This window comes from Bufo gargarizans, chromosome 1 (assembly GCF_014858855.1).
Source record: "Bufo gargarizans isolate SCDJY-AF-19 chromosome 1, ASM1485885v1, whole genome shotgun sequence".
Classification (NCBI taxonomy): domain Eukaryota; kingdom Metazoa; phylum Chordata; class Amphibia; order Anura; family Bufonidae; genus Bufo; species Bufo gargarizans.
In genome coordinates this window covers 663,821,363-663,837,192 of record NC_058080.1, presented here as the reverse complement: position 1 = coordinate 663,837,192, position 15,830 = coordinate 663,821,363, and the positions used below count along the sequence as shown (strand labels likewise).

General features: G+C 42.8%; 1 protein-coding gene across 3 annotated transcripts in view; it reads left to right on the top strand.

Moving 5' to 3' along the window:
* Window positions 1-15,830, top strand: part of FAM169A (family with sequence similarity 169 member A) — a 95,655-nt gene that overhangs the window by 55,211 nt on the left and 24,614 nt on the right. For 2 of the 3 annotated variants that reach the window (XM_044291833.1, XM_044291842.1), the window contains exons 8-12: window positions 3,970-4,118; window positions 5,609-5,663; window positions 6,864-6,987; window positions 8,220-8,397; window positions 15,291-15,494. In XM_044291833.1, the coding sequence (XP_044147768.1) occupies window positions 3,970-4,118; window positions 5,609-5,663; window positions 6,864-6,987; window positions 8,220-8,397; window positions 15,291-15,494 (710 nt within the window). The remainder of the gene's footprint in view (window positions 1-3,969; window positions 4,119-5,608; window positions 5,664-6,863; window positions 6,988-8,219; window positions 8,398-15,290; window positions 15,495-15,830) is intronic. The other variant, XM_044291849.1, reaches the window with a different exon arrangement.

Genomic DNA, 15,830 nt, shown 5'->3' with positions numbered 1-15,830 from the left:
TTAGCCACCCGATTGTCCCCCGGTTCTGGGTATAAGTGGGAAGATAGTATGGGATTTAGTCCACCCCCTGCTGGACCACGGATACTATCTATATTTGGACAACTTTTACAATAGTGTCCCTCTCCTGAAGTGCCTTGCTGCAAGAGGCATAGACACATGTGGCACAATTAGACAAAATCAAAAAGGGCTCCCTAAATCCTTTATAGATCAGACAGTGCGTCGCGGGAAAGCAGGGCTGTTTGCTCTGAAAATTTGATGCTGCTAAAATACAAGGACAAACGGGATGTTCTTGTGTTGACTACCATCCATGCAGATCAGTCCACCCAGGTCCTAGTCCGAGGAACCACAGAGCAGAACATCAAGCCTGTGTGTATCCAGGATTACAACAAGTTCATGGGTGGAGTGGATCTTTCAGACCAGGTACTACAGCCCTACAGTGCCTTAAGAAAATCTAAGGTGTGGTACAAAAAATTAGCTGTGTACCTAACCCAAATGTCACTATATAATGTCTTTGTCACCCATAGAACAGCTGGTCATGGGGGAACTACTTGGAAAATTATAAAAAAAATGGATTTTTGGCGTTCAGGAAGGAGAGGGCAGTATTTCAGTCAGCAGTGCTTCTAGGGTCTCAAGAATAATACATGGGCAGCATTTCCCTGGAGTACTTCCCCCCCCCACAGAAAAAAAAAAGGTGACCCCAAAAAAGGTGTCAAGTTTGCTCGGTTAAAGGGATTAAGAAAGAACTACTGTCAGACCTGCCCCTCTAAACCGGGCCTCTGCATTGGAGAGTGCTTTCAAGTTTATCACACCTCCACTGATATCCATTAAATTCATCTAATTCATTTCTTCTTTAATCCATGGGAAGACAATTTCAGTTTAGCATTTTTTTCATTTGGCAATCCAATAATAGCCCCCCCCCCAAAAAAAAAATAATAATAATAAAAAAAACCTCTAAAATTCCCATTATATCCCTAGATGATTACATTGAAAGGTGTTATTTTATTAAATGGGGCATTTCTTCAATTTCCTTTTATGTTCTGGCACCCCTAGAACCTTGTTTTTGTGGTTTTCACTGTTGGGGTGCCTCAGGGTGTCTTCAAATGTGACATGGTGCCTGAAAATGATTCTAGCTAAATCTGCCCTTCAAAAGCCACACAGTGTTCCTCCCATTCTGAGCTCTGCTGTGTGCCCATACAGCAGGCTACAAGCACATATGGGGTGTTTCCTGAATGGAGAGAAAATGGGAAACATATACTGGGGTGCATTTTCTCCTTTAATCCCTTGTGAAAGTGAAAAATTGAGGTCTGCTAGTAATTTTTCATTTTCACAAATGTGTGCTTTAAAAATCCTTTAACAAGTGTTTCTGCCTTCTGTGAGACACCTGTTTGCTAAAAAGTACCCTTTCTACCACTTAAAATGTTTGTACGGGGGTGCTCTTTCGAAAATGGGGTCAGTTCTTGGGGTTTTTAATTTATGGGGACCTCAGGAATCTTTTAAATGTGACATGTCACCTAAAATCAATGTCTGCCAATTCAGGTCAGCAAAATCCATATTTTACTGTTTGACTCTAGAGCCCTGCTGTGCGCCCATACATCATTTTTTGAGCACATATGGAGTGTTGCCATATTCAGGGGGAAATGGGGAACAAAATGTGGGGTGCATTTTGTCCTGTTACCCTTTGGGAAAGTGAAAAATGTGGGTGTAAAGCAACGTTTTTGTGAAAAAAATGCAATTTTTTATTTTCACTGCCAAGTTTTTCCTAATTCTAGGAAACACATTTGAGGTCAAAGTGCTCACTACACTCCTTGAAATATTCTTTGAGGGGTGTAGTTTCCAGAATGGGGTCACTTTTTGGGGGTTTCCACTGTAGGGCCACCTCAGGGTGTCTTCATATGTGACATAGCTCCCAATTACCATTCCAGCTAAATCCGCTCTCCAAAAGCCATATGGTGCTCCTTCCACCCTGAAGCCTGCTGTGCACCCATACATCCATGGGGTGTTTCTGTAAACTCCAGATTCAGGATAATAGATTTTGAGTTTTGTTTGGTTGTTAACCCTTGATGTGTTGCAGAAAAAATAGAAATAAAATCTGCTAAAAAAAAAAATTAGATTTTGAAATTTCATTCCTATTTTCCTTTAATTCTCATGGGGCACCTAAAGGGTTAACAACGCTTGTAAAATCAGTTTTGAATAGCTTGAGGGGTGTAGTTTCTAAAATGGGGTAATTTATGGGTGGTTTCCAATATGTAAGCTCTAGAAAGTGACTTCATAACTGAACTGGTCCTGAAAAAGTTGGGTTTTGGAAATTTTCTAAAAAAGTTAAAGATTTGCTACTAAAATTCTAAGCCTTCTAACGTCCCAAAAAAAGAAATGATTTTCAAAATGATCCAAACATGAAGTAGACATATGGGGAATGTAAAGTAATAACTAATTTTGGAGGTATTACTATCTATTATAAAAGTATAAAAATTGAAATTAGCAAATTTTTCTAAATTTTTGGTAAATATGGTATTTTTGGTTATGACGTAAAATAGGTGACGAGAAAACAATCTCAAAATGGCCTGGATAAGTAAAAGCGTTTTAAAGTTATTACCACATAAAGTGACACATGTCAGATTTGCAAAATTAGGCTGCGTCCTGAAGGTGAAAAATGGCTGTGTTTGCATTGAAATAAATAGGCTGCCCGTGTAATGCTACAATGGATGGAAGGCACTCTTTGCTGCTGCTTTCTGCTCTTGCTTAAAGGGGTTGTTTGAGAATACATCTAACAGGCATCCTGCTTCTCCTACTGAAAAGATCATACTTACCTGCTCCCATCTTCTCTGGTCCTCTGTGCTGGATTCTATGTCTCTATCTTCCATTCTGGGGTTTGTTTTTTTTCCTCCCTGGCATAGGTATGGCACCTGATCCTTTTCAGCCAACCTTTGGTTTCAGTGTTGATGTGTCCGCAAAGAGACACATCACCACAGAGCCAGCAGTTGACTGAAGAGGATCAGGTGACCATGCCCATGCCAGACAGGAAGAAAACATAACCTGGACCTGAAGATGAAGATGCAGGAGCCAGCGCTAAAGGCCAGAACAGTGGGGAGCAGGTACTTTTAGTAGGGGAAGGCAGGCACATAGCACCTGTTAGAATTTATGATGACAGTCCTGAATTGGGTATTGTCCCCTTCTCCTTATTAAGATGGTATACTAAAATGGTTTTCAAAACCAGCAGAGGTTTTGGCTAGTACTTGGGATGGTTGTCCAACAGCAGTACGTTGTTCAAAGGTATGACCCATTCTGATTATAATGTTTATCGCTGAAGTTATAGCACTGAGGTTATACCAACAAAAGTGCTTTAAAATGTGACTGAATGGACAAACCCTATTAATTCAAAGTGGCACGCATACTTTTGGTTATGTAAATTATGCTAGCTTATTAATGGGTACTCTGTATTTATAAATCATATTCGTTCTAGATTACCAAGAAATAATTATTTGCTGCATCCTGCACAGGAGTCTTTGTATTTTCTGTGATTATAATCAGCAGCCACTAAAAAACTAATAAATGTGTAGATCCTGAGTGCACAACTCCATCATGGTCACACCCCAAAAAAGTATCTTCTGGAGTTCCACAGCAGTAAAATCCACACACAACGGGGCAGATTTTGTAGAAATTATCTTGGAAATGTTGTGGGAATGCCCGCTGCAAAGGGAAAACATCCATGGTGAAAATCTGCAACATAAATTGACATGCTGCCGATTTAGCGTCCGCGCCACATGTCACTTTATTTGGCTTTTGCTGCAGAAATGTTCAACTGTGCGTGAATAAGATTTGTTAAAATCTCATCCACTTTGCTGCTGCTGGGGACCTCAGGAATTTTCCACACTCAATTTCGTGGTAGTAAATCCACAGCACACACGCTACATCTAGCTGCGCTGTAATGGGTCATTGTAGTCATTCTTCTCATCTTGTTTATTCCTCCAGAAACCGAAGTTGTCAAAGACGATGCAGTTCCTCAGTCTACAGAGCAAGAGTCAGTGCAGCCACCAGCCGAATCCCAGATAGAAGATTCACATGAGACTAATCAAAAGGAGGACATTCAGATAGTGGAGAGCAAGGGCGCAGACAAACAGGTGGGAGTATTGGTCTCCATTACCTTCATAATTTGCTCTACTGTACTCCTCTTCTACATATGACATCCATGTACAGATGTGCAGCTCATAATCCCAGAAACAAGGTTCTTGGCTTTTGGTTCCAATGTAACTAAAATAAAAAATCAACTTTCTTTAAAAATAGACTTAAAGGGGTTGTCCAGCCAGTCATTTTTTATTGCTTAGAATGCTTAAAAAAATAAAATGTAATACTCACCTACCCAATCCTCCAATCATGCCTGTTCCGATGCTTTCTGGGTCTTTATACTTTGTGGTCCCTCTAAACATGGAAATGTTACTGCTCAGCCAATCACTGGCATCAAGAAGCACCGGAACAGGCGTAGCGGGTATCAATGAGGTATTACTTTGTAAATTGTATTTTTTGTATGTGTAAGTATCTCCATAGTTGCTGACTACAAGCCTGTGTGTAGTATGTTTGTAGGCTCTCTACTCTTCTGTCCCTTGTCTTGCTAGGCTAGTGACAGTGGAGGAGGGAGGATTTGATTAATCTCACTCAACGTACATTAAGGCCCCTTTCACACGGGCGAGTTTTCCATGCGGGTGCGATGCGTGCGGTGAACGCACTGCACCCGCACTGAATCCTGACCCATTCATTTCTATGGGGCTGTGCACACGAGCAGTGATTTTCACGCATCACTTGTGCGTTGCGTGAAAATCGCAGCATGCTCCTCTTTGTGCGTTTTTCACGTAACGCAGGCCCTATAGAAATGAATGGGGTTGCGTGAAAATCGCATGCATCCGCAAGCAAGTGCGGATGCGGTGCGATTTTCACACATGGGTTCTAGGTGACAGTCTATTCACTGTATTATTTTCCCTTATAACATGGTTATAAGGGAAAATAATAGCATTCTGAATACAGAATGCTTAGTATAATAGTGCTGGAGGGGTTAAAAATAATAAAAAAGTTAACTCCCCTTCTCCTCTTGTTCGCGTAGATGCCGGTCTGTTCTTTAGCTGTGGGCTGAAGGACCTGTGGTGATGTCAGATCACATGCTCCATCACCATGGTGATGGACCATGTGATTGGAGCATGTGATCTGACATCACCTCAGGTCATTCAGTCCACAGCTAAAGAACAGACCGGCATCTACGCGAACAAGAGGAGAAGGTGAGTTAACTTTTTTTATTATTTTTAACCCCTCCAGCATTATTATACTAAGCATTCTGTATTCAGAATGCTATTATTTTCCCTTATAACCATGTTATAAGGGAAAATAATACAATCTTCAGAACAACAATCCCAAGCCTGAACTTCTGAGAAGAAGTTCGGGTTTGGGTACCAAACATGCGCGATTTTTCTCACGAGAGTGCAAAACGCATGACAATGTTTTGCACTCGCGCGGAAAAATTGCGCATTTTCCCGCAACGCACCCGCCTCTTATCCGGGCAAAAAACATGACGCCCGTGTGAAAGAGGCCTAAGTCTTCATAATGCTGTTACCTTTCACTTTAGGTGGAACCAGATGAGGAAAAAACTGTTACGAATGCTGATGCCAGTACCGCTGAAGGTAAAGAAACTGTATACTTACAGAACTGAAGAAAATAATGTATATGTAAAAAGTAAAGGGGTTGTCCCTTCTCAACTTTAGGATATACCATAAATGTCAGATGAGTGCATGTCCCACCTCTGGGACCCACTCCTTTCTCCGAAATGGGGCCCCCAGAGTGAAGGAAGAGCACACTAATCACCTGTCTGACATTTTTGACATATCTTACACATATGCCATAGATGTTCAAATGGGACAACCATTTTATGAGATTAGGTGGAATAATTCATGAAACATAAAAATCAAGTGCAGTGAAATGTGGTAGCTGTCCTTTCACAAAACCATATTTCCCTAATTAAAAAAAAGAAAGGCTAAAATATGTGTCTGCATTTTAGTTTTTGATATCTCATATATTAGAAATACGGTTTCATAATTGCACAGAGTTTCAAGGCCACTTTCACATGGTCAGTATTTCATCAGTATTTGTAAGCCAAAACCAGGAACCCACAGAGAAAAAGTATGCCAGAAAGATTGTTGCCTCTTCTGTGTTTTGGACCTTCTCCTGGTTTTGGCTTAAGGCTACTTTCACACTAGCGTTGTTTTAATCCGGCGTTCAATTCCGACACTGGAACTGCCCGCCGGATCCGGAAAAACGTGTGAAAACGGATTACATTTGAATCCTGATCAGGCTTTCGATCACAATGGAAAAATGCATTGGAAAAAACGGATCCGCCATTTATGGACTTTAACTTTTTTTTCACATTTTTCGGGTTTAACATGCAAAAGCCGGATCCGTTTTGACTGAACACACGGGGCCGGATCCGGCGTTAATGCAAGTCAATGGGAAAAAAGCCTGATCAGGCGTTCAGTCAAAGTGTTCAGGCTTTTTGGCCGGAGGTAAAAATACTGCATGCTACGTTTTTCTGAAAAGCCTGATCAGTCAAAAAGACTGAACAGAAGACATCCTGATGCATCCTGAAGGACTGACTCTCCATTCAGAATGCATTAGGATAAAACTGATCAGTTCTTTTCCGGATTTGAGCCCCTAGGACGGAACTCAGCGCCGGAAAAGAAAAACGCTAGTGTGAAAGTACCCTTACAAATACTGATGAAAAATACTGACCTAATACTGACTGTGTGAAAGTGGCCTAAAAAAGTGTGATCCAGCAGATTTAGTATATGGGCAATTAATCAAAATTACTCATTCCACCTTTATTCTAGAACATGACGTAACACCTGTCTCCACTCGCACAAGAAGCAGTCATCTGAAGCGGCCAAAGATTGGAAACAAAGTTGTTGAAACAGTGGTGGAGGACACTGCTAGCAGTGATCTTGCATTCAATAAGTAATTGTGGTTTTATGTGTACATTCACTGGTTTATATTATACTCCAGGTGTAGCATTTTACTTAAAGGGATTGTTTGATTTAGAAAGCTCATTGTCAAACACCCTGATAGAGTGTTTAGAGAGAGGTCCTAACGCATGTCCTTTATCTATTAGCCAGAGTGAAGAGTGGCTACAAAGAATGTTTTTCCTTTTGAAGGACCCCAAATGTCCATTCATTACATGGACACTGCACTGATTTCATTGCAAACTGTGTAGTGTTTCATCTCTCTTGTCTTGGAGCTAGAACTTTTACTGAAAGGTTCCCTTACAAATTACTCCAGCAGTAGGACACCCTGTCATCAACTTATCCTTGAGGGACACTTCTAAGAAGAAAAGATTGTCCAAAGAAGGCGATTTAAACTTCACCATTTGGTTCACAGTTCATAAGCCATAAATTTTTTTTTTAAATGTCTTCCAGCATGTTATTGAGACATGTTAGAATCTTGTATGGGTAGAATCTCTGAGTTTATACCAAAAGAATGCAGTCATGGTTTCTCCGAGATATCCAGCAATTATCAATCCAAATCACCAGAGCTTTGATTAGTATGTTCTTCAAGAGATTTTTTTTTTTTTTTTAGAAATGTAGCTTTTCTTCAAGAGATCTACTAGTCCTTAAAAGGATTATCCAAGAGTAACACAAACCTCCCAAAGTGGCCAACCCGTGGTGATGATCATACCTAGTCCCCATTGCTGGGTTTAGTCTATGTCGCTTTTTGGCTAGCACTTTCTCTCCCTGCAGAACATAAATCAATATCCATGGATGGAGGTACACATGATCAGTTGTTGTGAAGCAAGGGTAGCAAGGAACAGGCCCCAATGGTCATGACCCTCTTCCCCCCCTTCATCGAAGGAATGTTGATATAAGCACTGTAGGGAGAGGAAGATCCGGCCTGGGAGCAACAGAGACTGAACCCAGCGACGGGGACTTTGTAAATATAATCAACACCACAGGTCGGCTATTCTAGGAGGTCTGTGTTAGTCTTGGATAACCTCTTTAAAAAGGTTTCGCTTGTCTGGATGAGGCTGATCTGAAGATCTTCTGTTGTCCATTTCCTCCACTAACCCTTCTCTAAATAAAAGTCCACTGAAAATTAGCTGATCACTGTAGGTCTGCACTCTGGTTTGACCCAGAACCTAGAAGTTTTAGTTTTTTTTATGACTTATTATTTTTTATTATGCCGTTTGGTTGCAGACTGGAGTCTAAAGAACAGATAGTGGAGAATTTCAAAGAACTCATTCAGCAGCTCGCAGAAGAAAAAGATGAGATTGACATGAGCAAGCTACAGGAGGAGATCTCTGCCAAGCCAGTGAAGCAAATGTTAAGTGAGAGTCAGGATTCTGAAAAAGAGGAAAATAGTGAGGACAAACAGGTACAGAAGTCAGAAGTTTACATTGTTTCCCAACCACAGTATATTACACAGATAATTAAAGAGAACCTGTCACCTCCAAAAAACATCCCAAGCCGGCAGCAGTACCTGAGAGTAGCCAGCAGCGTGTTTGTAATGATCATTTTCTTCCTGCAGGCAGATGAAGCAAAAGCTGTAAAAACGTTCTTTAATCCCCTGCCCGGCGCGCTTCTCTAGTCAGGCTTGAGGGCCTCCTTGCTTCAAGTCACGGTAACTACGCCCCCTTCTCTGCCCCTTTCGCTGTGATTGACAGCTGGAAGTTTGGCAAAGCCAGCTGAACTCTCGTGCATAAGCGCTGTCAATCACAGCGAATGGGCAGGGAAGGGGGCGTGGTTACCGTGACTTGAAGCAAGGAGGCCGCTGCCTCCGTGACCTCAAGCCTGACTAGAGAAGCGCGCCGGGCAGGGGATTAAAGAATGTTTTTACAGCTTTTGCTTCATCTGCCTGCAGGAAGAAAATGATTGTTACAAACACGCTGCTGGCTACTCTCAGGTACTGCTGCCGGCTTGGGATGTTTTTTGGGAAGTGACAGGTTCCCTTTAAAATCCCTGTCCCTACACAAAGCTAAAAAAAAGTAAATGAAAAAATGATACTTTAAAGCTCTTCTCAAGGACCTTATTAAAGGAAACGTGTCACCATTTTTTTTTTATGCCAGTTAAAACCAAATAGCAATACATATGCTTTTTACTAATCTGTTCTATTTCCTAAACACAATTATGGGGGCGGCCATCTTGCCAGAGCTGTTCTTAACAGCTCTTATAGAGCATTAAAAAATTGCTTTACGTCAGCCTCATGGACCATAGACACGAGGGTCAGGAGAGGACCTCATTGAATTCTATAAGAGAGTTTTCTAGGCATGTTCTGTGACCTGTGCAGAGGTCAGGAAGGAGCTGATAAGCTGTGATATCATCTATTGTGAATGCTGGATCCTGTGTTGTTTGCACACAGAGGTTATATAGTGAGACTGCAATGATAAGGAGATAACCAAGTGATCTGTACAGACCAAGAAGTGGCGCCTATTATTAGGCTTAGTGACCAGTGCAGAAACTGCAGGATTTTTTTTTTTTTGTTTAAATATAGATATTGACATAAAAAATTCCAAAAATTCTTTAAAAACTTGTTTAACATAAAAATGTGAATTAAACAGTAGGTCATTTTCTGGTGTCACACTCCCTTTAAGAAAGCAGCACTCTGACAGTAACTTAATGTATTACACGCTCTCCTTTACATGTTGTATACACTGCTGGTCACTTGTTGCTTCATATTGATTGTGGTGCACTGATATTTTTAGGGCTCATGTACATAAGTAACATGGTTTGTAAGACTCAAAAAAGACATCTGTCCATCCAGTTTATTGATCCAGAGGAAGTAAAAAAAAACTTATGAGGTAGAAGCCAATTTTCCTCATTTTAAGGGAAAAAAATTGGATCAACGACCCCTCTCTAGTAGCTATAGCCTGTAATATTATTACACTCCAGAAATACATCCAGGCCCCTCTTGAATTCCTTTATTGTACTCACCATCACCACCTCCTCAGGCAGAGAGTTCCATAGTCTCACTGCTCTTACCGTAAAGAATCCTCTTCTATGTTTGTGTACAAACCTTCTTTCCTCCAGACGCAGAGGATGTCCCCTCGTCACAGTCACAGTCCTGGGGATAAATAGATGATGGGAGAGATCTCTGTACTGACCACTGATATATTTATACATAGTAATTAGATCTCCCCTCAGTCGTCTTTTTTTCTAAAGTGAATAACCCTAATGTTGATAATCTTTCAGGGTACTGTAGTTGCCCCATTCCAGTTATTACTTTAGTTGCCCTCCTCTGGACCCTCTCCAGCTCTGCTATGTCTGCCTTGTTCACAGGAGCCCAGAACTGTACACAGTACTCCATGTGTGGTCTGACTAGTGATTTGTAAAGTGGTAGGACTATGTTCTCATCACGTGTACTTTTGATTCACCCCATGATCTCATTAGCCTTGGCCGCAGCTGCCTGACACTTTAGGGCTCGTCCACGTGTAACGTAATGTGCAGATTTCCCATTCAGATTTGCAGACGGAAAATCCACAGCAGTAAAGTATCAGTACCAGTAAAGAGAATGAGCTTTGTATGAATATCAACCTCCCGCTGTTTATATTTTCTGCGTGGAAAATGACCTGCTGTGCAGATTTTTAACTCTACAGCTTATCAGACATTAAATTGTTGTGGGTTTGTATTTTACCCTCAAGTTCAGAGGAGAAGTCAAAATCTGCAAACAAACCCCAATTGATACTTACAGATCTACAGCAAAATCTGTTAGTCCTAAATAAAATAAAATAAGTAATAATAAAAAAACATTATAAAAGAGCATACTCCTCCACCCTTGGCTCCTTTGCCTGCTCTCATGCAGGACCCTAAAGAACCCGTCCTCCTGCAGTGGTGTCTCCTCTCATGTAACCACGGCAGACAGTCACGGGATGAGACTGCATCACAGGAGGCTGGGTGTTACAGAGACTGGCATGTGAGCGGTCAAGAGAGCCTGGGGAGGGGAGTATTCTTTTTTCCCCCTTAATTTCTCCTCTTGCCAGGTGCCTTATCTGAAATCCAAAAGCAAATCTGCACTCAAATCTGAACAATTTGGTGCAAATTTGCTGCCGTGAATTTCCTGCAAATACTTGCAGAATTGCTGCAGGAATTTTCTGCAGCAATTCTGCTACTTGCGGACTTCCCCTTACAGTCAAGTGATGTCTGTCTCTATTTCAGTGTTAATCAGCGTTTTTCCAAATAGTATGTACTATTGACATGTATTTCTCTTCCCTGGTGGATAAACTCACATTTATCAGTGGATAATTAAAAATCTCGAATAAACCTCTCAATTGGCTAATATAAAAAATGATGCTATACTTACTTACCGCTTCCCCCAGCGCCATTCTCTGCACCACTGGTCCAGTCACATGACGTATACCGGTACAGCACCGCTACCACTGCAGTTTGTAAACAAACAGGAGAAGGACCAGACTGGCAACAGAGAGAACAGTGCTAAGTATGTCAGCATTTTTTTATTTTAGCCATTTGTTGGGGGGCTGTCCAAGATTTTTAATTATCTCGGATAACCCCATCAAATATAATCTGCAAAAACTGGTATTTTACTGTGCAACCCCTCTACAAGATTATTTATAAATATAATAAAGAGAATAGGGCCCAGTACTGACCCTTGTGGTACCCCACTGGTGACCCAATCAAATAACCACCTTCTGTTTTCGATCACTGAGCCAGTTACTCACCCACATACAGACATTTTCCCCCAGTCCGAGCATTCTCATTTTATATACTAACCTTTTATGTGGCACAGCATCAAATGCTTTGGAGAAGTCCAGATATACGACATCCATTGATTCACTGTGGTCAAGTCTAGAACGTACCTCCTAAAATAATCACAATCACCCATGCCGATACAGCGTTATATACACTTACTTTCATTTAGATATTCCAGGATGGGATCTTTTAGAAAGCCCTCAGTTCACCCACATCAGAGGTTGAACTTGCTGGCCTATAGTTTTCAGGCTCAGTTTTTTTTAACCATTTTTGAATATTGGTACCCCATTTGCTGTGCGCTATTTCTGTGGAACAGACATTGTCATTATGTGTAAGGCCGATTCATTGGCCTGTATTTGTGGGAGGGGCATGGGTGCCTACTTCAACAGCCAGCGTCCCTCTCACTCTGTACGTCGTTACAGCGTTTCCCCACCCACCCACCCTTACTATCCACTACTCTTAAAGGGGATGCCCTCTTTCAGGTGTCCCTACTACGGCGCGGTTGCGGCATAACTCTAACCGCTTAGGGGCAAGGTAGTCTCAGGTGGGACGGGGTGCATTCTCTTGGTTGCCACGACCACAAAAAGAAAGTAAGCATCTGTCTTCATTTTATAAAGAGCCAAAAATTTTAGTTTTATTCTTTTTAGGGTTAGTTTTACTCTCTTTGGCTCTTTGGTTTTCTACATAATTTATTTTTTTCATCATTGTTTTAGCACTTCTTCACTACCTTCCTGCTTTAGGGCTCTTTCACACTTGCGTTGTCCGTATCCGGCGTGTACTCCATTTGCCGGAATTACACGCCGGATCCGGAAAAACGCAAGTGAACTGAAAGCATTTGAAGACGGATACGTCTTCAAAATGCGTTCAGTGTTACTATGGCAGCCAGGACGCTATTAAAGTCCTGGTTGCCATAGTAGTAGTGGGGAGCGGGGGAGCGGTATACTTACAGTCCGTGCGGCTCCCGGGGCGCTCCAGAATGACGTCAGAGCTCTCCATGCGCATGGATGACGTGCCATGCGATCACGTGATCCATGCGCTTGGGGCGCCCTGACGTCACTCTGGAGCGCCCGGGAGCCGCACGGACGGTAAGTATGCTGCTCAGCCGCTCCCCGCTACACTTTACCATGGCTGCCAGGACTTTAGCGTCCCCAGCAGCCATGGTAACCATTCAGAAAAAGCTAAACGTCGGATCCGGCAATGCGCCGAAGCGACGTTTAGCTTAAGGCCGGATCTGGATTAATGCCTTTCAATGGGCATTAATTCCGGATCCGGCCTTGCGGCAAGTGTTCAGGATTTTTGGCCGGAGCAAAAAGCGCAGCATGCTGCGGTATTATCTCCGGCCAAAAAAACGTTCCGGGCCAGAACTGAAGACATCCTGATGCATCCTGAACGGATGTCTCTCCATTCAGAATGCATTAGGATAAAACTGATCAGGATTCTTCCGGCATAGAGCCCCGACGACGGAACTCTATGCCGGAAGAAAAGAACGCAGGTGTGAAAGAGCCCTTAGTGATTTAAATGCTTTCTTTTTGTCATTTGCCCCCTTTACATTTTTATTCATCCACATTGCGTATTTTATTTTCCTGACCCTTTTATTCCCATAAGTTATGTACCTCTCACAATAAAAATTTAGGATGCCTTTAAAAATGTCCCATTTAGTTTCTTATTGTCTCAGACAGTCTGTTGCACAAATTCACGATGCCTGTGGGGTCATGGTGTCTGTAGCTCATGCTTTACCTTTCTGTGCCTTTCATTTTAAATAAGGCACAGAGTTTTTGTCACAGATGCATGCAGCATCTGCAGGATAAAGAATAGGTGCACATATCATTTCATGTTGCATTATGGAGGAATATTAGCAGTATTCTAGGGGAGAGTTTAGTGCTGTTGCACAATGAATTTAGAGGCTCATTTATTAAGACTGGCCCAGCGCTGGTCCACTGAAGTTATGTAGAGGCGCCGGCCTCTACATAAGTTCCGTTGATCTACCGCCATTTCTAAATCTACGCCAGCTCCCCCATCACATCTTCAGCTGCCAAGCGCACATGTAACAGGTCAGCCGCTTTCATAGGTACAGATCTGCTGACCCTTTAAGGCTTATTCACATGGTAGATTTGCTGCATAAATTCATGCAGCTCGTCCATTTATCTGAATGGGTCTTGCAGTAATCCATGCACATGCTGAAGAAACACCCCTATTCAGATATATGGGACAGGTTTGAGTTAGGGATTTTGTCAACAAATCTACTGTGTGTGAACATACCCCTGGACTGACAGCCATGATCCTAACAAAGGCACAGAGTGTTTGTCCAGTAATCATATACTGCACTTATGTCCAATTAGATTATTTTGCATTTTATATACACAAGCAATAATGTGATGTCATATAGAAATTAAAAATATATAGAAGTCCCCTACAAATAATTAAAGGTAATGTTAAAAATTCATACAAATAGTCTGAAACACCTACGTAGACATACAAATAATGAAACACAAGATGGGGGAAAAAACTGTGCTTCTTCCAGTTATTCGCAGCTCAGCACAGCCCAGCACAGCCCAGCACAGCCCAGCACTGGAGCTTCGTAGAGGTTATGTCGGTTCTGATATGATGACACTGGCTGGTACTTAAGGGGAACTGTGGTGACCTGCTCCGCTGGTTGTTACCCCGACACTGGCTGGTACTTATGGGGCACTGTGGTGACCTGCTCCACTGGCTGTTACCCCGACACTGGCTGGTACTTATGGGGCACTGTGGTGACCTGCTCCACTGGTTGTTACCCCGACACTGGCTGGTACTTATGGGGCACTGTGGTGACCTGCTCTGCTGGTTGTTACCCCGACACTGGCTGGTACTTATGGGGCACTGTGGTGACCTGCTCCACTGGCTGTTACCCCGACACTGGCTGGTACTTATGGGGCACTATGGCGACCTGCTCCGCTGGCTGTTACTCCGACACTGGCTGGTACTTATGGGGCACTGTGGTGACCTGCTCTACTGGTTGTTACCCCGACACTGGCAGTTACTTATGGGACACTGCGGTGACCTGCTCCGCTGGCTGCTGTTACCCCGACACTGGCTGGTATTATGGGGCACTGTGGTGACCTGCTCCACTGGCTGTTACCCTGACAATGGCTGGTACTTATGGGGCACTGTGGTGACCTGATCCGCTGGCTGTTACCCCAACACTGGCTGGTTCTTATGGGGCACTGTGGTGACCTGCTCCACTGGCTGTTACCCCGACACTGGCTGGTACTTATGGGGCACTGTGGTGACCTGCTCCTCTGGCTGTTACCCCGACACTGGCTGGTACTTATGGGGCACTGTGGTGACCTGCTCCACTGGCTGTTACCCCAACTGGCTGGTACTTATGGGGGGGGGGGCACTGTGGTGACCTACTCCACTGGCTGTTACCCCAACTGGCTGGTACTTATGGGGGGGGGGGCACTGTGGTGACCTACTCCACTGGCTGTTACCCCAACTGGCTGGCCTTGTTTCTTAATAGAAGGTGTTTAATAGAAGAGTAAGTGGATTCAGAAGTGGTGATAGTCCCTTATATTTGCATTTTAGGAGGTTGAATTGGAGCCAGTAAATGGTGATATTACAAAGGAAGTCTTTGAGCCTCAGCTGATAAATGCACATGAAATACCAAGAGAAGCTTCAGATGCAGAATCCAATTTGGAACCAGGGGACAGTGATGGAAAACCACCCACCACCCTGGTTTCAGTTAACATGGACTTAGAGAAATCCTTTGAAGACTCATTTCCACACCAGGTACATGATAATTCTTCTGCTTAAGGATCTATTTGAACAGTTACTTGCAGGATGATGTGCTGTCCAAGGTGATGGAAAATAGCGTGGGACAGTCTGTCTGTGTCATATGGGGTTCAAATGCTAGAACTAAGGCTTGTTTCACACTATGTAGCATGGCGGTGTCTGATTTAGGGCTCCTATACACCAATGGATATTTTTTTCAGTGCGTTATTCACATTTTTAGGGATAGACTCTGACCATTCCATTTCTGTGGAGCCATGCATTCATCTATATTTTTTCGTGGTTCTTTGTGGTCATTCCGCAAATTATATAGCAGGTCCTATTTTCGTGAATCCT